This window comes from Falco punctatus (assembly GCF_963210335.1).
Source record: "Falco punctatus genome assembly, chromosome: 6".
Lineage (NCBI taxonomy): Eukaryota > Metazoa > Chordata > Aves > Falconiformes > Falconidae > Falco > Falco punctatus.
In genome coordinates this window covers 47,173,269-47,200,497 of record NC_137585.1, presented here as the reverse complement: position 1 = coordinate 47,200,497, position 27,229 = coordinate 47,173,269, and the positions used below count along the sequence as shown (strand labels likewise).

At 38.4% G+C, this 27,229-nt stretch overlaps 1 protein-coding gene across 5 annotated transcripts in view; it reads left to right on the top strand.

Annotated features, from left to right (window-relative positions):
• Positions 1-1,794: 1,794 nt before the first annotated feature.
• The window catches only part of ANKS1B (ankyrin repeat and sterile alpha motif domain containing 1B), a 441,931-nt gene continuing 416,496 nt past the window's right edge, over positions 1,795-27,229 (top strand). For all 5 annotated transcript variants that reach the window (XM_080394136.1, XM_080394134.1, XM_080394135.1 and 2 more), the window contains exon 1: positions 1,795-1,938. In XM_080394136.1, coding sequence (XP_080250262.1) covers positions 1,805-1,938 — 134 coding nt within the window. In that variant the 5' untranslated portion in view covers positions 1,795-1,804. The remainder of the gene's footprint in view (positions 1,939-27,229) is intronic.

Sequence of the window (27,229 nt, the reverse complement as noted above, 5' to 3'; positions counted from 1 at the left end):
ATAAAAGTACGAGAACACCTGTAAAACTGTTACTGAGAGGGACTAAACCAAATCATTTGTGGCATCAACAAGGATCTTTCCATTGACTTGGAAGTACCATAGGTCTGGAGTAATTAACACACTCTATGAAAACATAACATGAAAATCCTGCCTGCCACGATGTCATTTTGCCATTGCTGTGCTTTATATCTTGTGAGCACAGGTCATGGGAGAATGCCACTGGTCTCAGTGGGGGAATGGTGAGGGATCTTACCTGACTTGCCTGTTGTACCTATAGTTCTATCTACATCCATTACTAGACCAGGAACACGGGGCTGTAACCTGGCTTTTCACATATGCACAGTATCAAGTGGTGCATTAAACAAGGATGTGCCTATGACCTGGCCAGCACGAGCATTTTCAGCATAGCTTGTCATAACCCCAAAATCATAAGGAACAATTAATTCTGGTGCCCCGAAAAAGTTCCCCAATTCAAAAGTTTACGTATCTGCAATCCATAACAGAACCAAGAGTACCAGGAGTACCAGAATGGATGACTGGATCTGACACCAAAGGGATTGTTGTATTTCCCATCCTTTGAAACATTAAAAAGCCACGATCCCGGCGTCTGATGGGTGTGAGCAGTCCCTCCTGCCCGATTCGCCGAGCTACCAACTCAGTTTTGCTCCCGACCTCAGCGGAGCCCGGATTTTCCCTTTTGTCTACGCCGGGTTGCGCAACGAAGCCGGCTCGCACCTGCGCTGGTGCCCTGCCGTGTCCCCGGATGGGGTTAAATCCCTCTTCGGGGGGTCCCCGCACACGCGCACGCACCCCGCCGCGGCCCCCTCCGCCCCACCCCACCCGCAACCCGCTAATTCGCCTCGGGGGCGGGGCGGGCCCCTGTGTGCCTCAGCACGGACCCCGGCCCGCCCGCGCCCCCCGGGGACCCGCCCGCCGCGGGGCAGCGCAGCCTCGCTCCTTGCCGCGCCCGGGGCGCGCGCGGCCGCCTCAGCGACGGGAGGAGCCGCTCGGCGCCCCTCGCCCCGGCACCCGCGTCCCTCCCTTCCCCTTCCGCAGCGCGACGAGGCACCACCTCCCCGGCGCTGCCCCGGCGCACCTGCGGCGGCCGCCCCCGCCGCCCCGCACGGCGCTCCCGCCGCCGGGGCGATGCACCTGGCGGGGCGGGCGGGGCGGACGCCGCTCCCCGCGCGCGCGCCTGCCCCCGCCCGCAGCCACGGCCGGCGCGCGGCACCGCAGTGGAGCGCGAGGCGCCGCCGCTGGCGAGGGGCGGGCGGGGCGGGGCCGCGCGGGCCGGAGGGCGGGGGCAGGCGGGGGGGGCGCCGAGCCCGGGCGGCCAGTGAGCGCGCGCCAGCCGCGTCTCCCCAGCAACGGGCCTGGCAAGTCAGGGCTGCGCCTCCTCCCCCCGCCCCGCCCTTCTCCCGCCCGTCGGCGGGGTCGTTATTCCCCTCAGCCCGGCCGGCCGCGGGCACGGGGGCTGGGGCTGCCCGCTCCCCCGCGCCGTCCGCCGGGCCGGGGCTGCGTGTGCATGGGAGCGGGGGGGTCGGTTCTTCGTTGGCCTCGTCCGCCCTCCGTCCCCCCCCGCGCCTTCTTCTCCACACTCCACCCAGAGATGATCCGGTGAAACTAGGAGGTGGTGATTCTCCTCCCTCCCGCTGCTGCTCTGGAAGGGACTGCAGGAATCTCTGCTCCGAGGCAGGGGCTGGGCAGAGGAGGGCGGTCTGTGGAGGGGGGGGCCGCTGTGGCCCGCGGTGTAGCTCTCCCGGTGCGCGGCGGGGTGCGTGGGGGGCTGCTCGGTTCCTCGACCATGGGGAAGGACCAGGAACTGCTGGAAGCTGCTCGCACTGGGAATGTGGCTCTGGTGGAGAAACTCCTCTCTGGGAGGAAAGGAGGGATCCTGGGCAGTGGATCTGGAGCTATTCCCTTATCCAGCTTACTGAGGTAGGGACGTCGTTCCCCATCCGATGCTGGGGTTATTAACCTCCACTTCCCTGCCATCATCATCGCCCCTCTCATCTTCATTTCCATTCCTGCATCCTTCATAGTAACAATAAATCGTTCACTCTCTCGCCAAGTACAAGTGTGCCTGCGTTTAAAGTCACAGGCAGTCATTTTATTAATACAGTGCTGCTGAATTTCTTGCCTTCAATGCGTCTGTAAGGTACTTGTTCATTCTGTTACTAGCTGTGGTGCAGAACTTGTGTTTTTTAATGCTGGGCAGATACGCACAATATTCTCATTACCCTTCCTTTGATATTTCATCTTCAAATTGCTGCTTTTAATCACAGATGGAAGTGTTAATCACAGACAAGGCGTTGCATTGTGGAATTTTGTGTAAAAAGCCATAGCTTCACCCTGTGCCCTCACCCATAGTTGCTACCCTCACTTGCAGAAGAAATTAGGCATGCCATAGGAATGAGCCTACAAAACAAAGAAAGGGAATGTATATATTATTATTTTTTAATGAAAAATCATAGAGGCAGAGGAGTAAAACTTACGGAGCAGGTTAGGTAAGAGCAGTATCACTTCCAAGGTACCTGGATTTCGTGTGGTGAAACTGGGTTACTGGCCATGTTGGGTGAAAGGACTTAACTTTAGCTATTAGTTGTATCTCAGGCAATCTACAGCATGGCTTTGATGTTAAGTTTCATCATTACAGGCGTTTATGACATTAGACAGTATTCAAGTGGGAGAAGGTCTGCAGCACACAGTGCAATGCTTGTGTTCAGTACTACACTAGGCATAGCAAAAGAATGAACTGAAACACTGTTGACCTAGAACTTGAATAAATGGGGTGTTTGGCTTGGCTTTTGGTGTGTTTTTATTGGGTTGTTTTTGTTTTTTTGAACGAAAGAAAAGGCCTAGAGAAATGGAAATTGCTTAAATGAAAATCTATTTGTGATTGCGTTGCCAGTACCTCTTTGTCAGTGTATTCCGATTATTTCAGTATTCCCTCTCTGAGGAAATATACTGTAACTGTCCAAATTAAACCCATTTAAATTCTGTTACAAAGTCTTGCTATTTTAAAGCTGGTTTTAGTGCTAAAAACAACAGTTCAGATGCTCATAGTTTACCAAAGTTCTATGATGCACCAGGTCAATTAGTTATTGCATCATTGTTGAATTACTAGCCCATTGACCAAAATCAAAACACACACTGTGTGATTGCTTTTTGTACTGTACTTGAACAGGTTGCTTAGCAAGAAGTACACCAGGTAATTGGCTGAATTTAAAGTATGAGTCTTCTTAAAATGTGATACACGTTTTTCATAAAACAGAAGTTCACTTCAGTACAATGACTAGCCATTTATAATAGAGTTCTACTGTGTGATTTGTGTAGTGATTTTCTTCAGGGCTACTGCCTGTCCTATATTCTTGCACTGTTACTTTCATGTCATATATCGTAAATTCTGTATATCCAGAAGGAGTGTATTTGATTGTGTTTTTTATTAAACAGCAGTGTTTTTACTTTGTGTATACAGAACACGTTAACCATGTGTTTTGTATATACAGATGGGTCATCACAGTCATCCTTTGTTACTCAGAATTTAACTATTTTAGGTTGTAAACTCAACTGTAGTCTTTTATTTTGGAAGTGTACTTAGCTTAAAGAGAAATAAAGCAAGTAAAACGTACTGTTTTATTTATGGTATTTCTTACTAATGCTATCAAGAATGCTTATGGCTTCTGTAAACATAACTTCAAAAATTAAAAGTAAAAATTTATCATACAGCTGCTAAAATATTTCTAATTTTAAGGAAGGTATTTGAATACATTTGAAAATAATTTTGTGATGGATTGGTGCATAAACATTCACAACCCAACACACAATTGAATGTAATGCTTTTTCGAGGGAATCTTAAGAATTTCATTGACTTCACCAGGAATGCCCAAAGTAGAAGCTATTATCTGTTGTAGAACGTGCTTTCAAGAAAGAATTACATGTGCTAGGTATTTTAACATACTTTTTTTTTTTTTGAGATGTTGCATGATCTATCTGATGCCGGTACTTATGAATTAAGTCCAAAATGACATGCACAACTAAGGTTGGATCTGTCTTGGTACACAGCACGTGGAAACAAAAGAAGGTACTAAAAGGGAGTCATACTAGCATCTTGATCCTGTTTAGGAAATCAACACTTACTGAAAATAGCAAAGTTGTAGAAGAGCCATAATTGTACAGTATGAAAGTTTGATTTTGATGTTGGGGGGATCTGAAGATTTTTTTGATAGAAAATCAATTGAAGAAGCTTACTAGTAGAGCTATACTAGTATTTTTTGCATACAGTTTATTAGGCTAACAACTGCTTTTTAAAGTTATAATAAAGAGAAAGCAATAGAAAAAAAATAGGGACATGTTTTTCTTTTTATAGAATTTTAGGAGACATTGTGTTTGACAGTAACTCCTGGTGTTTCATTGATCATAGTTATTGCTGAGTTCCTAAAATGGTGCCCCAGAACTGTACCTGTCCCATTGTGCTGAGAAAGGTCCATGTTGTTTCATGCTTCTTCTAGTATTAAGTTGGAAAAGTCCAAGTCTTTCAGCATACAAACAGGCTAATACTGTGCCTGATGCGCTGGTCTGAGTAGCAGTACACTTTCCCTTTGGATTTCTTCTGTGTTGGAGACAGCTCAGTTTATGTGGCTGAGCCCTCCATGGCTTGATGCCTTTTTTTGTGGAAATTTGCTTTGCATTAATTATATATCTTGTGAATGAAACCTAACAGTCATGAATTGACAAACATGTATCGATTGTTACTTGAACCAAGGAACAAATTATCTGAGCTCTGATCTCCTATTTACATTTTTATAACTTTTTTTTTCTGAGTCTTGGTGTATTTTATGGTACTTGAGGGAGAAAGAGGGCAAGCTTTTGTATGGTTGTTTTATGGCTGAACCTGCTGATGTTAATTGTAGAGTAAATGATGTAATTTTTAAGGGGCTGACTTTTAAGTTATAAGTCATTATATTAAATTATGACAACAGTTCAGGAAAACAACACTGTTCTGGAAGGCTGTTTAAGCACTCATATAAATATGTGAATTAATTCTTGTGAGGATTTAAACACATGCTTAAAGCAGAGTATGTGCAAATTGCATAAAAATGATATATGCTTAATTAAGAGGTGATACGCACCCAGATATCTGTAATAGAAGCTATAGAAGACCTCATGCCCAAATTGATTTATCTAAAGGAATGACAAAAAATCAGTGAGGTTTGGCTATGTGGACCCTATAACTTGTTTCAGTTCAAGAGAACCATTAAAAAGCTCTGGGTCAGTTTGTGGACCCTACCTCAATCTCCATACTCTGTGCTGGAATGTAAAGATTGTGGGTGAATATACTATGAATTCCTCAGATGCAAAGGTTAACATAAGGCATTGCAATGTACTAGAGCAAGTATAATCCTCAGTAAACACCTGGCATAGAGTAATTCACTTAAACCTGGGTATTTATTGGAATTTTAGATGCTCATGAGTTTCTGAGGCATCTGCGTGGTCTAATGGACTTTAACAAAGAACCATGGCCTGCGGATATACATCTAAATTCTAGGTGGGATACACTAGGACATCTAAAGCTGGGCTTCTGGGATTCCATTGCCTGGAATTGTAATACATTAGTATATTAACTATATTTCCCATATTAAAAAAGTATGGCTTTTAGATATGTAATAGATTGCAAAGAGAATTTTCACAGATTGTAAAATTATTTCACTGGCTTTTATATTGTTCCAGTATAAACACGAAAACTTGAGAGTAAAATCCCATAGTCCCTCTAACAGAATGTATCATTCAGTTCCTGAATGCCAAATCCTTAAATGTGCATTAAATGGTTTAACACATTAAAAAAGTGTTTCTAAGAGAACCAGTATTTTTAATTTACTTAATTTCATTATCTGTATATACGTAACATGTTTTTATTGACCATTCAATTTTTCATTATTGGATAGAGACAGGCTTTGTTTCTTTTAAAGTGTTTTAGGAAAAATAACTTTGAAGATTTTCATGTATCTTAGAGACCTTACATCATTTTGCCACCTGAGGTCACGTGCATGCCTTTTTGCCCTACTAATATGTTGCAACCTAAAGAAAAATGCATAGTTCTTGATTAAATGCTAATTTTTAGTCTTTTTAAACTTTACATGTTAAAAAAGCTTTGTATTCTTAACAGGACTGTGGGATAAAATATGAATTAATGTGAACTGGCAGAGAGTAGTAGGGAAGGGTGAATTGGCCCCTTCTTGCTCTTTGTTGGCTGCTGGCATTACACAGCACGGGAGGGCGGAGCAGCCTGCGTGGAGCTTTTTTTTTCCCCTTCTACGCTTGGCAGACTGTGGCAGGGAATGGCTCCATTCTCTGCTTATCCTCCTTTAGCACAGCTATGCCATGTATAGGCCTGGCCCAAGATATTTCTCCTCTAAAGTATAGGAAACCCAGCAAGCAGATTGTCAATCTGTGGGTTGCAATCTGTTTCCTCGTCTGTTTCTCAGAGCAGTGTCTTGCTCATAGCAAAGCCACAGTTTAGCCTGATGGCCTTAGTGCACACTGAGAACCACACAGACCTACATCTAGCCTTGTGCAGAACCCTGTGATTCATTCAGCTTCCTGTGCAAAATCAGATCACACTTAGATATGACTTGTAGAGCAGAAAGTATTTTAAATACTGAAATACCTTATAAAGTTTTAATTAAAATTTTAACAAAGTTGTTTTCATGTTATAATTTAAGTAACAAATGGATCACCTAATCAACAAAAATAAAGGTACTAGGTTTATTTTTTATTGAAAACAGTGTTGTTTAAAGTAAGAGAAACTTCCTTAGCTTGATCTTATAAAGAGATTGTATTATATGAGACTTGCCGTACGGGGGTTCTGGGCTCACATGCTTCTGAGCTCACTTGTGTCTATGTTAGAAGGTATTTTAGACAACCAGTGCAGATAATAAAATGGCAAGTATTTGTTACATGTAGGTCAATGGGGCATCCAGTTAGCCTATGCTTATTTCTAATCTTAGTTACACTAATTAATACATGGAAGTTTTCGTACTGATGTCCCAAGCAGAGACTTGCATTCCCAGATTCTTTATCCTGTTAGAGTAGGAAACTTAAGTCTTCTGGGGACATACTTAATTTTATTTCCTTTTGTCTTTCAGTATGAAATGCAAATTAATGATCACTGCAACACTTAGTTTATGCTGTTTGGTATCAGTGATAGTTAATTGATGCCCTGATTCTGCCTGTTTGCCCTTTCAAATTATGAGATGCTCTTAAAACTTAACCTTTGTTTTGTTATTTTCTACCTTTCTTGGACTTATTTTTATCCTTATTTCTGAGAAATGGTTTCAATCAAAGTTTAGACAAAATTTTCTCCATGGAATTCCTTAGATTTCTTTGCAAGTTTGAAACATTTACAGTATGTGAAGTAGCAATACGGGCAGTATCCAGGACATCTGGTGGAAATCTTACTATTAAGGGCCAGGCAATTCACAAAGTTTGTGTAATAAATCTTTCCTAGGAGCTCAGTGTGGTCCTGGGTTCACAGCTCTGTATTTAATTTCCGTGGATAAACTTCTTTCTTCTCCTTACTCCAGATCTTGTTTTCTGAGTATTGCTCAAGCATACATTCTATTAATTTTCTAAAATGTTAGACCAAATGTAAAAAATGACCAGCAAGAACTGCAGACCTAGTGTAAAATCTACCAAGGCCATATTATTTGCCCATAGATAGGATCAGGGTATGGGATACAGCAGTACTGGGAGGACTGATGGAGTCAGGAAGACTTAGAAGAGAAATTGTACAAACATGTTAAGAAGAAGGTAAGGAAAATCCCAAGAAAGATGATGCAGCTGTAACTTAAAAGAACTCTTTTAGAATTCTAGAATTCTTAGCCACCAGATGGCTAGCATCTAATGCTACAGAGAGCCATATAAATGCGTTTTGATCTCCATCTTGTTTTCCATCTTGTCTGACATTGATGGTTTTAGTAGTTTGGTAATTCAATAGAATTAATGCTTCTTTATACATTTTTAAAACTGATATATGACATTGCTGCATTTAAGTGACAGTGATATAGCAGAGCTGAGAGGGCAAATAGGTGAAATAAAGTGAATGATGATGTAATCTGAAAGGTCTGCTATCTTGTGACTTGTCAGGGTTGGAAATGTTACGATGAGCAAATGCAGATGCCTTTAAGACAAGCATTTTCACAGTTACTGCACTAGTGATCAAGAAGAACATAACCATGTTTCTAAAAATCTACGTGTAGATTCTTTTGTTTACCTTAGTTTCAGTTTGTATGGATATTCATGGATAAGTCATTAAGGAGCTGCTTATAGCTCTAGCCCATTGTTTTATTGCCCTAACATAGGCAGTAGTTGAACCATCCTACAGGCTACTTTAGTTTATGCTACTGGTATATAATCTCTTAAGGCAAGCTTAGCCTGCTCGCCTGGGGAGGTGACATATACATGAGTTCCACCGCTGGAATTCCGTTCTGCTGTGGAATTTTTCTGCTGGCCACTTTCAATCAGAGTATGCATCCTAATAATTTTTATTACTTAAAGGTAAAATATTTTGACAACTTCTAATGTTGAATGTGTAAGGCATAATAACCAGTGTTAATTCCTGCCTACTGATGTGACATTTTCATGTACATGGATCCTTTTGGGAAGTAGGGAATACATTTTGTTTGAACTTTATAGCCTTTATGGGAAGACTTTTATTACTTTTTAATTACTTTTTCCTGATAATCCTGATAGTATTTTCAGTATGTTCACTTTGCATTTAAGAAGTGATACAACAAGTCTTCTGTACCTAATTTAACACCTATGAATTTCTAATAATGTACATGTATCTAATGTAAGAAAGGATCTGTGCGATTTAATTCCATGAGATTGTCCTTTTATTAAAATAATTTTACACTATTTCCCATTTATTGCACATACATTTTCTAAAGAAAGAAGAAATGCTAAAAATGACATCTTGAGTGTTATTTGTTTCCAATTTAAAACACCCGGTGGTAGCTATGTTTCTGTAGGTGTCGATGTCTATGCTGGGTGTCTTAAGTTCCCATTATAGCCAATGGAGATCTAGTCGATACAGTTGGGGAACATATGGAGTGATTCAGCTCAACCTAAAGTAGATATTGTATGATTTTATTTCAAACTGAACCTAATTTAAATATTTTTGTAGGTAAAAATATTTCAGTGAAGAACAGGAGAACAATTCTAGTTGAAGGAAAATGTAGAATATATATAAATGACCACTTAAATAGTTAGGTTAAAACAAAATTAGGGTAGGAATTCTATCCTTGCATATTTTATAGCTGGTTTGGATGAATTCAGAAGTAGTAGACATTAGGTATTGAGGCAGAATCCACATGAGAAATACAGAAAATGCATAATGTTGTATCACATGACGTTTGTTGCAAATGTGCCAAGTGTGCAAGAATGGAATTAGAAAAGCCTTAGCTGGAGTTGAAACTAGTGAGGGATGGCAAAAGCATAACTAATTACATTGACAGCCAAAAAAAAAAAAAAAGAAAAAAAAAAGTAGAGATACTGCTCACTGGGGCAGGAGACCTAGTGAAAAAACACATGGAAAAGGCAAGGCATTCACTGCCTTTTCTACTTTTTTTTTTTTTTTTTTTTGTCTCAGAAGTTTGGCTTCCCATGTTCCTGAGCCTACTAGCAAAATTTGTGTGGCAATGAAACATTACCTGCAGTAGAGGAAGATCAGGGGAACACTTAAATTCAAGGGATCGATGTTACTGTGAGGCCACTGTTATCTTTGGACGATCATGTCAAGCATGAGAAGTTTCTGATGACTGGAAAAGGAAAATGTCACGTCCGTTTTCAGAAAGGGCAAGAGAAAGGTTCTGAGGTCATCACGCTCATCAGTCTAACCTAAAGTCCTAGGGAAGGTTACAGAGCATCTCCTCATGGAGGTAGTTTCCAGATACACAAAGGACAAGAATGTGATTGAGAACAGCCAGCATGGATTTACCAAGCTCAAATCGTGCATGACCAACCTTAATTGCTTTCTATTAACTGCCTCTGTGGTCAAGGGGAGAGCCAGGAATGGTGTTTTAACTTTACTTTAGAGCAGTCTCTTTCAGTCAAAATGGTGAACTGTGGACTGATTAAGAGGATGATAAGATGGGTGGAACTGGGTGGACTGCATGGCTGTGAGCGTTGTGATCAACAATAAAGAATGCAACTGTTCATGTCTACTAGAGGGTTTCCTCAGGATTCAAGGGCCAGTATTGATTGCAGTATAGCAGTGTAACAGGTTTGTAGATGATGCCAAACTGGGGAGAAACAATTCATATGAAGAATGGCTGTTAGGAGGGACATGGGCAGGCTGGAGAAAAGGGCTGGTGGGAGCCTTGTGAAATTCAGCCAAAGCCATTGTGAAGTCCCGCACCTGGGAGTGAATAACCTCTTGCACCGCTACAGGCTCTTATGCTGGAGTTGGATAATTTTTTGTGTTTTCTTCTTTTTCCATCATATTAGTCACTACAAGAACATCAATAGCACATTTAGTCTTTGAGTTTGCACAGTAGTAACTTTCTCTTGTAAGAATGGTGTGATTGGTATGTGGATTTTTTCCTAACCCTTTATAGCCCAGACAAATGCTGAAATAGGTTAAGTTGTAAGGTATTCATGTTGTCACAGTATGAGAAGTGTACAAGAGAAAGATTTTTTTAGAGACAATAAAAAAAGAAGGAGTTTTGTAAATTAGAATTGGGAATATCATCTGGAATTGGTATTTTCCCTCTGCATATTGCCTGAATCTGAAACCTTTGTGGTGTAACTTTCTAGTGTGTTTGTTGCTGGTAGTTCTGAGAGTTAGCTGAGTGTAATGTTTTCCATATTTACTTGCTGACTTGTCAGGATCATTGTTTTCTATTTTTAGATGCCGCTAGATATGAGTTGTGAATCAGTGTGTCTAGTTTATTTTTGCAGATGAAAACACCCAACACATTAGTATTAGCGGTTAGACCCCAGAATCTCAATTAAGTCATTGGTAAGGTTTCCTAAAAATGTAATTTACACTTATTTTTAGTTTTCAATTTTCTCAAGTAATTATTTATCCACTTCCATATCCTCCTTGTCATCTGTATAGCTAATTTGTCAGATTATGCTCATAAGTAATTTGCAATCACTCTGCTTCCTGTTTTGTGCACATTTATTGAAGAGCAGTATCTTGCATAACCAAGTAGTAATGATCTCCCATGGATCTTCTCACACAATGTGCACAAGTAAAATTTCAGAGAACCAAATATACCAAATGTAGAAATAAGGCATATGGTATATAGTGTATATATATGTTACAAATCTGTTGTTTGCCTGTCACAATAGTTAAATCTATCCCCTCTATTTTTAATTTTATGTAGACTGTGTAAGCCTTGATTTCAGAAGGATAGGAGTTATGACATAAGCAGAAAATTAAGTCTCTGAAAGAATGGAATAGGCATGTGTTCTGGGTGAGGAGATGTGGCTGGAAGACAGGTAGAGGGAGAGAGACCTGAATAAGGGTATTTGGAATGCTTTGGCAAGTAGGCTGTAGATAAAAATCTGAAAAGGCTGGAATGCTAGAAACGGTTGGTAAAGGAAATAAGTATAAGAATTGAGATGGAGTAAGAACTGAGGCTGATTGACCATGGAGGTTAGCTCTGATGAGAAGCAGAAGCAGCAAGTTTAGGAGACAAGATACAAGGAACAGGGCTTACATTCAGAATAAAGAGAAAATGTGTAACTACTGAAATAGAGTTTTCATCCAAAGCCTGACATTTTCGTATTTCCTTGCTGTAACAAATATTTGTGTAATGCATTTGCAAACTGTCTCTTTTTCTTTTAGTGCTAAAACAGACAGCAGTTAATAAAGTGCCATCGGTCATCTAAGTAGTTTCACTGGAAGAGGTTGTTGTGATGGATAAGATGACACCACATGATGAAATTTCTGGAGTTTTAGTTTACTTTTTATTAATGGTAAAAATAAGATTGCTGGTGCAGTTTTTATTTAGCCCCCTGAATGTAGGCATTATATATTTTTTTTAATGACGCAAACCTATAATGTTTTCTTTGGCAAGGTTCTTACCTCAGCTGCAGCCCAGGGTAGACAGTGCTCACTGCAGTTATTCAAGATTTTTTATCCTTAATATTCAGTGTTTAGCCCTGAGCCTTATTTACTGCACACAATTCAAACCCTTCTCTAGAAGAAGAATGATTAATTTTTCTCCTGGGTTTTTTGGTGGTGTTTGTCACTGTAGTTATCTGACTGCTTCACATCATTAACGAGTTTACTGTCAAAGTACTTCTGTGACTGGATAAAGGTGTTAATATCTGCAGTTCACAAATGACAACTGAAGCACAGTTGGATTATGGTGAGACATACCCACTGACTTGGTGTTTCTAACTGGTGACTACAAGATGCTCATTTTTCACAGTATTAATATAGTTTAAAAACGTAGGAACGGCTTTTCTTGATCAGAATGAAGGTCCTTCTAGCCAAGTATTCTTCTACAAACTCTCCTAACTGGGAGTTAGGCTGGTCTTAGAAGAACATAGTAGCAAAGCAAGCATATAGTAATACTTCCTCTCATGTACTCTCTCGGCTTCCAAGAATTTACAGCAGCTTTGAGACAGATGTGTTGTTTTTGTATTTAATAGCTCCAGTGGATTCTTCTTCTGTGCATTTATTCAATTGCATTCTTTTAGCATTTGTAGCATGTCACAGCAAGGGTTTCACAACTTAATGCAGTATTATGTGAAGAACATTCTCTATAAATTAAATAGTGTCTTATATGTTCAAATGTATAAAGATCTGTTCAGAGGTTTGTTTCTGGAGTGCAGTTATGGGTAGAATCCAGTTCTGTGGTGCAGCATTAGACTGTTGTTCCTCTTCTTTGTGTAATAGATTTAGTAAATACCAATGCACCTTTTAATACCTTTGATTTTCAAAAAGAAGAGTTCTTACTCAGTCATTCCCATTAGAGGGGGTAGGCCTTCAGCTGTTCCAGGATCATCATTCATTGCACAAGGAAAAATAATATGGAATCATGTAATTGTTAAGGCTAATACATATGTGTAAGCAGGATGACTTAGCCCCAGCTAATAAATCCTTGCCTTTGCAACCTCAATAATTTTTTAATGCACTTTTCTATATATATTTCTATAAATATTTCCACAGAAAAATATGTATATTTTCAACAAAAAAAAGTATATTTTGAGAATGTAGATATAGACTACTTGTGTGGTGATGAACAGAACATAATGAATTTGGAGATGCCTCTATTAATTTACAAAAACTATAACTCCTGATGGGTATCTAATATCCGCAAAAAATTATGTGGAATTAGAGGTGCTGGAGGATATTTCTTTTTTATTTTATTTTCTTTCTTCTTTTTTTTCTTTTTGGCAAGTAATTATATGCATTTAAATAACATTCCCATTATATTACCTGAAACAACAAAGGTGAGACAAGGAAAATCAAACTTTAATTGCTGAAGGTCATTTGTAAAGCTGGAAGTGAAACAGCTGCAGGTAGGGGAAGGATGCTACTTTCCTCTCTTTTTTTGTGGGAAATGGTTATTCAGGAAAGAGCAAGGTCATTCCCCAGTGATAAAATATTGCGTTTTATACATTGTACCTTAGAAAGGTATTCTGAGGCATAAATAGGATGTGTATCATTTCCCTACTTAAACTGGCAAATCATAATTACTTAAGGAGTAAACTTTACAGTAGATGAAGACGGTCCTGGTCACCAGTACTTAACTATTTTGGTACTGCTTAACCAAAAAAGAGAAACTTCAGTATTCAGCCTCCATGTCTCTGTCATTCAGGCAAGAATAAATGAGAAAAGGTAAAATGAAAAGCTTATTGTACACTTGCAGGCTCAAGAATTTTGGCATAATGCCGGTGTTTGAGGGCACACCCATCTAGCATGGTCTGATTGAGAAAATAAGTGATTGATTTGGATCTGCCTGTAAGAGTCTAAAAATGTTAGTAATTCATTGTGACATTGTGATATTAGTTTTGTGCACTTCATGAATTATGTTGAAGATTGTCAGAGATGCCACAAAGACGGAAGATTTGGGTCCAGATGCAGATTTTGCAGAAAATCCTGGAGAAACTGAGAGATACTCAGTATGATGCCATTGTTTGATCTCTTCTAAATATCGAGAAACTGAACTTGGGGAGCACGTTCAGGCTCAGGCATCAGCTGGGTTTAGAGGTGGACTATAGAGGCAGAGGAATCAAGAGTCATGAGAAATGCAGTGAGGTCCTGAACCTCAGAGGCTAGGCTTCCTTTACTCGCCACTCATTATGATCTAGATCACATATGTCCATTATTTAAAAAAAATTACACTGCTCAAAAGGCAAATTTACTTTGAAGAACTGAAAGCATGTACTTAAAAAGCACCCATCTTAATGCTTTCTTCAGTTCAAGGATTGAAGTGGCAAATGTTTCATAAGGTTAAAGTTCCAGATGTTTGGTCAAGTGATCTGTATGTGTATTTTACAGCTGCTTCTACATTTAACAAGCCACTGCTTAATGAGTTGCCCCTAAAGAACAGTAGTTTATTTTTGGATAGTTGCTTCTCCTCTCTAAGTCCAGAGTGCCCAAATCTTCATATTAAGATGGAAGTATCTTGCACTAGATTTGAAAATATTGCAATCTTTCTTTTTTAAAAAAATAAATTCAATATATATTTCAAATAAATATAATAGCTTAAAACGGGTACACTTTTGCTGAAAGGAAAGACCTGGGAATGTATAAAATTAAAAGAGTCTCAACAAGACTCAAAAAATATTTAGATTTCAGAAATACTTCAAAGCTGTTAACTTGTGAAAAAAAGACTCAGCCATGCTGAAATAAGAACATTTTCTTTTCATCCTGTGTTTTCCCTTGTTAAATGTGTGTCGTACAATCACAAGAAGAATCTTTGGCTTGTATTGCTGACTGGTTCAACTAGACCAGTGACGTCTTCAGTTAGTGTTTAGGAATACATTGGTTGAATTTTTTAAATTTTTAAAACTATTTCTCACAAAATACTAGATACTCAACTAATGGCTACACAAAATTGAGCCGGTTTGTGATGTGACTGTTTTAACAATCATAGATACTCAAACTCTTAGTTTTTCTCTTGCTGAGGGTTGTATAACGGAAAAATAGGCTTTTTATTGTCAGTTTCCAAAACATACGTGGGGTTGACTTTAATCATATGGTCTCTTCACTGTTTTGATCAAACTTGAGGGAACACAAGAACTCTGATATCTGGACACTTAGCAACAGTTTTGACAAAACTGGGCAGGAGTTACATAGGTATAAATGCTGGTAAAGGAGAAACTGAAACCTCGTGATCTATTTCCAATGCATAAATATATTTTACCACAAACTGAACTGTTGCAACATTTGCTACTCCTCTTGCTTTAAAGCTCACCTGGTTGTAACAGGGCACAGACTTGGGAAACAAGTTTTGAGAAAAGCGAATGAGGTTGCTAAGAAATGTCTGCTTTTTAAATAGCCAAGGGAGCATCCTTCGTGTTAGGCTGTCTACTTCAGTAGACAACCTCCAAGGAATAAATCAGCTTATGATAGTGGTAAGAGACAAACAGAGCTTTCTTTCCCTTCTCTCAGTAACGAAATATTGTTTTCCTAGGATTTTTTTTCCTCGTCATCCCTCCCCTTTCCCAATATAACTGTTTTTCTCCTCATCCTTTTTCTTACTGTGACACCCAGCTTGAAAAGGGGGGAAAAGTTAGGAAGTGAAGAATCCTGAAGTTCCTTATGCCAACCTTGAAAAAGAAGACCTTGCTGCAGGTACTCACCCCAAGGCCAGGCAGTCTAGTATGAAAAAATTGATGATCTCAGTTAATGCTTTTGGTGAATGCAGAAGGCGCTAGGTTTGACAATGACATGTAAAAATTGAACATAATCAGGACAGAGTTCTTTGGGAAGTTTGAAAGAGCAGGCACAGTGATGGGCAAAATAGATAAGACCAGGGATACAGGATTGATTTGGGAAGTGGGGCATGATAAATTCCTGGACAGAGAGGTAGAGATCCACTTTGAGAACCTTCCTCAAAGACTGATGAACTAAGAAGTGTAAAATAAATTTATTTAGAGAGTGACAAGAAAATACATGTGTGTGGTTGGATATTGTCTGGTCTTTGCCCGACAGACCTGTAGCACATGTGAATGAGTCTGCCTAGCTACCTGGGACAATGCCGGAACCAAAACCATCAGCTCTGAAAGAAGGCAGAAGGAAGAAGCTGAGTCCCTTTTGTGGTATTTCTGTTTAAATGTGTTCTTGGGTTAAAAAAAACCATCAGGAGAGAATGAGACAGCAGGCCTCAGGATTACTCTTTAAAGAATGGAGCCAGAGTGTCTAGACCTCTTTGGAAGGAAGTGTACTACTTTGGCTGTTCTTCAATTCATAGTAGCTAATTACCCAAATCACCTTTGAAAATGACATAAGATGTCACTATTTCTGGATAAGTTCCCAAGAAAATCTGAAGAGGAATTAAGAACAATTATTCCAGAAGGTCGGCTCATACCACATATCTCCCAAGTTTCACTTGACTTGTGAGGTGCTGTGGCATTGCCGGTAGTTTCAGCAACTGTCATGTAACATGCATTGTTATAGTCTGCTGGGATTCTTGGAAAAGTCCAGAATACAGCTGAAACTTTCCTAAGAAGAATGAATCTTTTGGTAAAATTGCCAATTCATTATATTCCTGAAAATGATCTTTGGGTTTTTTGGGTCTTTGGGGATTTTCTTCCTCAGCTCCACAGAAAGCGATCTATATACCAGATTCATTTCAGACTATTGCACTACCACATTTAATGGGCATCAGATTAGCCTCCTATAAAGCATATGAAACTTTGCAAAGGATTGCTTTATTTTCACTGTAACTAAAAGGCAGATGCTACCTTTCAAAGCAGTTGGATTGACAGTCCCACAGGGAGTTGTCAGGAACTATTTTAAATGAGTGCAGATTTATCAGAGCAGCAAAGAGGAATGTCCTGTCTGTGTTAGCACTGCTCATTGCATTCTTCTTGTAGTGGAATGAAGCTGGGTTAATTAGCGTTGATAATACACAGCTGTGGGTTGGCTCCAAGGGGTGGTGGGTTGGCCGATGTAGATAGGGTGCAGCTGTGGCTGGTTCTGGTAAGTGGTTGAGAGCCAATGAAGAGGGAGCAGCCGAGGAAGAGAGAGGAGGAAGAAGCAGAGAGAGGAGAGAGAGAACATACGTGAGATGAGGAGAAGGCAGCAGAGGGACTGGCATGAAAAGTATACTGGTATGAGATGGTAAAAGACCTTGTTGCAGCTTGATAGTTTGGAGAGTGCTGCGACACTTCTAATCATATGTGATTTTAGTCTCACGGCCTAACATTCAGGTAATCACAGGTAAATTCACTATAGTTTTGATGACAAATCTCTGCCTTTGCAACTCTGTTAGGGCACATTATTGTGCATCTGAGCATATAGAACTTGACAATAATATGAATAATTAAAATATTTTTTTCATTTAAATTTGGTATTTAAAACACTTAGTTAATGTATGAATAATTATTTTCTTTTTAAAAGCATTTTCAGTTTAGTTTTGATGGACGTCATGCAAAGAGTTTTTGGCTAGATTTGAAATTGCTGGAGAACCTGTAAACAAACATACTGCGCTAAGATTAGTGATTTGTGACACACCTTAAAAACTGTCAGAAAAAGAAACAGTAGCCTGACTTTAACTTCTCATGTGAAAGCTCTCTTAATTTGATACTGCATTGCTGTGCTGAAGTTGGCTGTATGTAATACAGTCCCTGATTTTTCCATTTGATTTTTGAACAGGTTTTTTGGTCAGTAAGCATATGCTCTGCGTAGCAATTACTGTACCAAAGAAAGGTTTGCCGTGTATTCCTGAAAATGATTCTCAAGCTTAAACTGTGATCATTTATCTTTAGCATAACAGCTTAAGACTTGCACGTGTAAATATTAATTACGTTCCAAGTGAACAAAATGTATTTTGGTTAACAGCGATGTATTCTGTATCTAGACACTGAATGTATTAACGATACTGTGTAACTGTTAACGCTGCCATTTGTGCTAAATATTACACATCTCAACAAGTTCTGCTAGTGCTTTGATCATTAGATTCTCTTTTCCATTTGAAACTACCAATTTGTGTTTGTGTTTCACTGTTAATCAATAGTGAGCTAGCCTGTCAATTTCTCAATTGGTCAGTATTTTCCACTACAGCTTTAAAACTTAAATGTAAATTGTTCACGTTATTTTCACGCTTTTTTTCTGTTGAGGGTTGGTATTACCGTCCTCCAGAAAATAAAGCAAACAGGAGAAAACACACTGGAGAAATTTTGCAAATCAGTGAGTGATGGCAATGCCTATAGAGGAAACTTTGAAAAATCTGGAAATGAGCACAGTCACAGTTATAAAATGTGTCCATTTTATAGGTCTATGCTTCAGTGAAAAGAGCAAGCTCCTTTCCCTAGAGGCACACATTCCTCAAATGATATAATAACACTGAAGGCTCATATCCTTTCCCCCCCCACCGCCTGTCTTTTTTCCATAAAGGAGAGGTGTCTGTATATCTATACATATGCGTGAATGTGTGACATAGCCATGAAGAGCAGCTAGTCCTACTGAACTAGATAGTAAAACTAAAGTGGATAAAGATTTTTTATTTTTTTTTAAGCTAGCTTTAATGAAGAAATACCAGCTTTTTTCCTTGAACTGCGCTAGTTTTTATGGTACTTGTAGTGATCTGAATTTCTCAACATAGAAATGACATGGAGTATAAAAGAATCCTGAGCAGTAGTTAAACTGATAAACACTCACCTCTGACGGGGAGACTCAGGTTCAAGTGTCTAGTCTGTCATTATCCCAAGATAGTTCACTAAACACTGGTTTACCCAACAAACACTTTTTCCCTAGTCCAAAGATTATATATAGTTGCATAAACATATTGAAATAGTTAAAAATGTTTTAAACCAAAACTTACAAGCAGTATTGGTCAGGACACTGGCTTGGAAAACAACGATTTTTAAAGGCAAACCTTAATCTTCCCATCATAACCCAGCACTCTTGAGTTTTACATTCTGTTCTTTCTTGTTTAAAAAAGTAGAAACAATTAAAACCCACTTCAGAATGATTCCTAGTTTAAGTTTTACGCAGAAAATTGTAGCCATCAAAAAGTGGAAGTCAAACACTTGGCTGGATTCTAAAGGCAATATGTTGCAAAGTAAGGGAGTGTTTTGTTTGTATTTTATTGAATGCTTTCTAAACTACACTTAGTTATTTTTTGTGATGACTTTTTTTGAATAAGAAATGTGTTAGAGCTTCAATGGTAGCTTCAGAAATGTTAGCACTGTTCGAAGTGAACTTGCAGTTTTCTCTGTGGCATGGACTTCAAAGAATTACAGAACTCTGAATTTCTCCAAGTATTATGACTATATTTTTATAGACTTGGCAAGAATTATGCAATTATGCATGTATCACTTATAGATTTGATTTGGTTAGGCTAGGCACTGAAAAAAAATTAAAACTGTTCCCTTTTCAGATGGGTATAATCAGTCCATTTTTGTCCATAATATGACTTCTAGCTGAACTGTTTGGGGAAAAATATGTTCATGAAAATATCACATTGCTGAAATATGTCAATTTAGAGCATAGAGGTGTCTCTTAAGTATCTCCTTTTCTTTCTCCCCCTTTCCCCCATCTCTCTGTTTCTCTGTCCATCTCTCTTCCCCACCCTGTGCCTGCTCTCTCTCTCTCTCTCTCTCTCCATTAATCTATCTTTCCATTCATTCACCTCTTTTTCCACCTCTTCCTCCTGTTTCACACCCACACACACCCGCCCCCCGTGCTTCCCTCTTCTCCTCTCTCTCTCTCCCAGTTTAAATCATAAAGAGAATCACCTAAAACAAAATAATACAAGAACACAAATCAGGAAGCATTGCCTATTGAGCTGGAAATAGTTAGATGGAAGGATATAGTGACAAAAAGTAGTCTGAAAAGAGGGAAGATGCCTTTGTTTTAAAAAAAAAGTTACGTTCCTCCCTGAGGATGACCCAATGACAAGTATGATTAAAGTAGGACAAGTTACCCATAATCCCATCTAACATGGCAAAGCAAAAATGCGAAATAGAGAAGACATGTTTTACTTGGCATATGGAAATCTGAGACTTATAATAATAAGAATAGCAAATATCCTAAAAAATTGCTGGAGTATTTGACTGATTATACTCAAGGTCACCTGATAGGAACATGAAATACTTCAGACATTTAAGAAAAGAGCTTAAGATGAGAATGTCTGATACATTTTCAGAGATAATTTTGATGGCAGCTACAAGTCAAAACTAAAAAAGGTGTGACTGGGGATTGCTAGCAGTAAAGAGGGAAAAGTTGTAGATTCATACACATTTAATTGACTTTGGTGACATTACTAGATCGTATTGGATGTCTATCATGTTCAGAAATGCCTTTCTTTTTAATGTATTGTAAACAATAGAATTCAACACTCAGATTCTTCAGATTTAAAATGGAGCTGCTTTGGAAATAAGCAAGAACAACAAGATAATTAATGATTTGTATAGAAAAGCAAAAAAAGTGGGGAAAGGTACAGTGACTGGCTGTTTTAGTGGTTTATAACAAACCTGGGGAGATGATTTTGTTAGTTAAAGCGTGTGTATGGATGAGCATATTCTATTTACAAGAGATAAAGATATGGAAGGCAAGTTCTTTATGGTCAGTTTGCAGTTGTCTTGAGAAAGAGGTAATTCACGTAATGGGTAAAAAAGCTGTCTTGCAGAGATCGAGGTCATGTAGTTCTGCACTCCACTTCCTGAGCCTCTCTCTTTCTGAAAGATCTTAAGCCTAGGCACAGAGCCATAGAAGTGGGGGGAGCACAGTTAGGGTCTCTTAGACCCAGAAGTACTGGGAAGCAGCATGAAGTAACACCTGTATTATCTGTGGATGACATTATCGGTGTCAGGGTGAACAGAGCCAGCTAATAGAATCACAGAATCATTTAGGTTAGAAAAGATCTTTGATATCATGAAATCCAACCGTTAACCCAGGACTGCCAAGTCCACCACTAAACCATGTCACTAAGCACTGCATCTATGTATTTTTTGAATACATACAGGAATGGGGATTCCACGACCTCCCTGGGCAGCCTGTTCCAGAGCTTAACCACCCTTCCAATGAAGTTTTTCCTAATAACCGATCCAAATGTCCCCTGGCACAACTTGAGGCCATTTCCTCTTGTCCTATCATTTGTTACTTGGGGAAAGAGACCGACCTCCACCTCACTGCAGCCTCCTTTCAGGTAGTTGTAGAGAGCAATAAGGTCTCCCCTGAGCCTCCTTTTCTGCAGGTTAAACAACCCCAGTTCCCTCAGCCGCTCCTGATAGGACTTCTTCTGTAGACCCTTCACTCGCTTCATCGTGCTTCTCTGGACACATTCCAGCACCTCTATGTCCCTCTTGAAGGAGGGACCCAAAACTCAACACAGTATTCAAGGTGTAGCCTCATCAGTGCCGAGTACAGGGAGACAACCACTTCCTTTGTCCTGCTGGCCACACTGTTTCTGATACAAGTAATAGAATAATCCACACATGGCTCTACTTAAATTTATGTATGTGGAGGAATGACACTCAGCCTCAATCTACACCGACCAAGCTTGGGTCTAGTGGGACTTCTTAGCCCAGGTTTAGTGGCATGCAAATGTGGCTACAATACTTCCAGATCTTGGCTAGCTTTGGAAGCATTATAACTGCATGCAATTGGTAAGAAGTGCTATTAGATCCAAACTGGTATTATGCAGACAGTTTCTATGTCCCTGTACCCATGTTTGTCTGCAGATAGTCTACCCGTGAACTGTGGCATTTGGACTGCATGTTAATGGCTTGTTGTATGTACCACTAAATGTTGTACATTATCACATGGTATTCTTCAGATAAAATTCACTCCCCTTTTATAGTACAGGATGGATGGCACTCCCACAGTTGCTGTTTAGTATTTTGTTCTCTCATTGTTAGTGTAGGCTTATGCCTTTAGTGCATATTATGCAGATGCTTCTATAAAGAGAATTCTTTTTCTCATATGCTTCTCAGTAAAGTTTTGCAAACATTATGCATTTATTTTCAAAACTAATCTTGTTTGATGACAGGGCATTTATTACTCCATTTTACAAGTGGATATGTGAAATGCTGAGACATTAAGGTTGAATTATTGGGTAATTTTAGATACATAATTCAAAACGCCTAAAACCCAATCTCTGATTTTGAAGAATATTTGTCGTTACATAGCATTTAAAAATGCAAAGCACAATTTCCTCTGACTACTAAGGCAACTGCAGATAGCACTTTTACAGTCAAAACTCAGGATGTGGAGTTGGGCACCCTGAAAGTTACATGCTTAATGACCATTCTTGCAAAGTTAGATTTAAAAGACTTTCCTACTGTAAAAAAAAAAAAAAAAAAAAAAAAAAAAAAAAAAAAAAAAAAAAAAAAAGGCAACTCTGTGGCAGAAAAAGTCTACATCTATAGAGCCTCATTGCATTATCCTGCATACTAATTTCTTCCTTTTCCCCTCGCAGTCCTCTAGTTCATCCAGAATACATGCCCCTTTCTGTTAAATTCAACAGGTTCTGTTGCCACAGAATCATGACCTACCTTTACAGTAGGTTACATAGGTTGAGGCAGATTTACTGAGGGGAAAAAAATGCATGCAATTAATAGATCATGGAATCAAAGATTATGCATACATAAGGAGGAACTGAAGTCAGATCATAAAGTCTTATTTGGGCTATTTCTTGACTTTTCAGTATGACTTGTTATGTTATTTTCACATAATTGTACCTGTGTAATTTCCTTTTCGTTTTTGTAAAAACAAACTGATAAATTAGAAATTCCATTATCTTTGTGGTATCAATACTCATATATACATTAGGCCTGTGCAATTTTGCATCACAGCTGACCAGCTGCATGGTAACAGCTCATGGGGCTAAGAACCTGAGTATTCATGGACAAAGTAGTAATCTTTGAGGCCTGGATCAAACTTGCAAGCCGCTAACTAGAGGAACCTGATGTAGGCCAATAACAGAGATGGCACTTCAAGATGTGCTCCACAGAACTCTGTGTGTTTTAGTGGAATGCTTGGTAGGAGTAGCCAGTGGTCACGTACATTATTATTTTGCCAAACATGTTGCTGTCATTTGCTTAGTTATCATGGGATTCAGTTTAGGAAAATGTGTTCTAGCAGAGTGTCCAGCATGTTTCTGCTCACTCAGTATAACTTAACTCTTCTACTCTGTCCAGCTGTCGTTTTAGCTTTAGCTTTGACTCAAATATCTCGTGCATCTTTGTGTCCTTTCACAGCTCTTTCTTACTCTGGAGGCTGATGCTTGCAGTCCTTTAACTCAACTATTTTCATTCTTTCAGTTCTCTCTTTCCATATTTCTGGTTTTGTCTGTACTAGTTTGGTTGTCTTTTCTGTCTTCTCATTTAATTTTATTTTAATTTCCTGTGAATTTCCCTTCACATGCTCACGTTTCCTGCCCTCAGATTTTCTCCTGTATTTTCTCCTGTGACTTTAGGACTCCTTTCTTAGAATTCTTTAGTCTGAGGTAGATGTCTGACATGAAATTCCAACTCAAATAAAGTAGTTGTAGTCATAAGCAAAGTAAAGTGTGATTTTACACTGGGGATTGGAGGTAATGCTTAATAGGCATTATTGCTAGGGCACTTACTAAATTTACCATCCATAAAGAAGAAAAGTTAGCCAGAGAAAGAACTTCCTTGGATCTGTTTTTTACTGATGGACAGTAACTTTTTAGCATGGTTTATACAGGATATCATAATTTACTTAATTCTGCATGGTAAGATGAACAGATTCTTAGAATGCATTAGTGCATGAATAGTACACTCAAGGAACTTGGTCTTTATACAAGGCAATCTGATTATTATAGTAGAATGTATGGAATGCTGTAATCGGGTAGTATGGAAATAGTTTGAGAAATGCTAAAATAAAATTTAAGAGACTTTTCAAAAAATCATGTATTAAAGTGCACGAAAATTTGTGGATTAAAAACCTGCTGGTTGAAAGAGTAAGAAAGGGCATTCATTTATATAAGTGTGTGTGTGTATATATATGTAAAAGGAAAAGCTAAACCCCTCAGTAGATGAAGTTAATTTTATTGGTTTAACTAGTTATTCTGGAGAGTAAATGGGAGAATTCCTTTCTGCCATTAAAAACAGCATTTTGCTCACATCCAGCGTATATGTATGTTACACGTACTATGTGTTTAAGTAGCACTGCTGTGCTGGTAACACATTCAAAGTAGAGAACAGAATCCCAGTACATGGAACATAGTCTTGACTATAAAAGATATATTCTCAAAGTATTTGATTGATAACTAATGGGAGAAAACCTTGTAAAATTTCTCAAGAAAAAAAATATTTCAGAATATGTGATACTGAAATACTTTTTTGTTATATAGGCTGGATGTTTTATTTTATTAAGGATATTAGCTTGAAAATGTTCTCCACATCCGAGAATTTTTTTTGAAAGAAAACTCTGAAAAACTGAACTCATTCCACAGTATGGTTTATAGTTTTCCAAAAGAAAAATAAGATGATAAATATTGCTCTCTATAAGTCTAATAGAATAATTTGCTATCATTTTACTTTGAATATGAAAAAAAATCATCAGTTATCTAGAACCTGGGCAGAAAGCATTAATGATTCATGAATCACAATTTATAAAAAACTCAGTTCCATTTTAAAATAGAATTACTAAGTTAGGTAATGAAAGGAATACAGAATATGCAACATTATTATTTTAAATATATAATTGTATTCAAGTAAACCAAATGATACTGTGATTTAAAAAAAACCTTAATTATGAAAAAGCCCATTGTATTAGCTTGAATATAAATGATGTAATGGATTAAAGTTTTACTAGATAATAGACTTTACAAATAGAGACCATAAATGATAGTATATTCTATCCAATGTTAAGGTTAGTAGCTAGAAAGTTACTGTAACAGTAAAAGAAAGAGGAAGATGCGTTTAAATGTGGCTGACTCCCAAACTAACCTCAAGAAAGTCTGGTATGAAAACTGTCGTGTTCCTCCAACCTGTTTGTTTCCTTTGTTTAGCGTCTTGAAATAAATTGCCACTTGGGGACATGCCAAAGTTTGATTATTCTGCTGAGTATTTTCATTTTGGAGGAAGAAACAAAAATTGCATTAGTCAAATTGACAGACGCTGAAAAACTGGAAACAATTGGGACATGATAAGACTGTAGTAAACCCTGGATAATCAGAAATGGGTTGGGCTCAATAAAACAGTTTGATAATTAAAGAATATTTATCAGAATGCAAATAAAATTATAAAGAAAAAGTATATAAAGAATACTGAGTATGCAGAAGTTGATACCGGATACTTTATAAAACCCCTCTATGCATATACTTCTGTTTATGCTATCAAAAGAATTGAGATATCTCAAGAAAGCTCAGGGTACCTAAATTCTCCAGCAACATATAGTAAGAATACTCCTAATCCCAAACAGTTTACAATACAAAAACACAGGGAAACAAAAGTAATAGAACCCCCCCCAACATTTTATCTCAAATTTTTCTCAAGGCTACAAAAGAAGGGTGTGCCAGAATTATGGATTCTTTTCACATCTTTTAGTATGGGCAAGTGGTTCTTGTCTTTTTAGTGTAGAGTTCCTCAGATGTCTGCATTTTGTTATTCAGTTCCTTTCAACTTCAGCTTGTCTACTTTCAGTCTTCCCCCAACCTCCCACCCCAAGTCCCCTGCAGGAGTTGTTGCATCTTGGTATTTATTTTCCTCTTTGATGTCTGTAATAAACATAGTGTCACTTATGCAGTTGGTGCCTGGGACATGTCCTGGTGCCTGGTTCATTTTGTGTTGAAACACCCAGGGGAATTCATATCTGGCAGTACCTGCAGATAGCTGGGGCAAAATCTGTTTCTTCTCCATGTAGATGATCAAGCACAATATGCCAGGGTCTGTTCTTAACATCTCAAATAATGAACATTTTTTTTACTTAAATGGTGTATAAAGACTAGCATGTTATCACTAGCATTAATTTGGACGTCTTTTCAATTTTTTTTTAAATAATTTGAGGTTAAAGCAAATCCTCAGACTGGTGAAAATTTTCTCATGATAGTAGACTGCTGATATAATCTGGGCTTTCCGTATTGAAGATGCAATTTGCAATGAAGTTAGAAAAGTGCCTTCAGCTGGTGGTGTTTGAGGCTGAATCTGAGAACTAAAATGCTTCTATGAACCTCAAGAGATATGTTTTACTTTCAGGACCTTACCAAGGCTACTGAAGATAACAGGCTTTTAAACACATTCATAGTATTGCACTGACATTCTGAGAAGAGTATTGTATTTAATGGGCATGTCATGTATTAGTTTTTATTACATTATTCCGTTGCAGGTCTGTTAGGTTATTTCCTTTTCAGGTGTTTCTGAATATGTTTAGTGTAGTGCATGATTCATACATCATACAGTTGACTGATATCCGGTTAAGCAAATACTTAAGCAGTCTTAATTTAAACAGCTCTAGCATTACCCAGCCTCCCCCCCCCCAAACTTACATGCATGTAGTTAGCCTTCTGAAATGATTTTGTGGCAGTTGTGGTCAAAAAAACCCACAGCTTTTCTTTTTCAGGCTTAAGATTGGACAAAATTCAGAAGACAGTTTGAAATTATAATTAATTTCTTATTTTTAAATATATCAACTATTCATGTATTTTTGTTTAGGAATAAATCTTGATAAGATTTGAGCAGTCCTATAATGATAATAATTATTGTTAATGTTTGTCTTCTAGTTTGTGTTATTAATATAATATCATACCAAGTTTTATAAAATCACGTTAATGGCAGTGTTTTCAATTGAACTTCAATTTTAGTCAGTTTTAAAGATGAAAATATAAGGCTATCCATTAGTTTGAGCACAGAATTAAAGGTGTAGTAGTTGATTGGCAATTGCAGAATTCAAGATAAACCAAGAAAGCAAGAATTTAATTAAATCTGAACAAATTTCATATTTTGGTAGGCATCCAGAGTCATAGAATTAAGTATATGCATAAACATCTGCAAGATGGAAGCTTCTATCAAAACTGATTTGTCATGGGCAGAAACAAGGTAGGAGGAAGAAAGTAAAGGTGGTAAG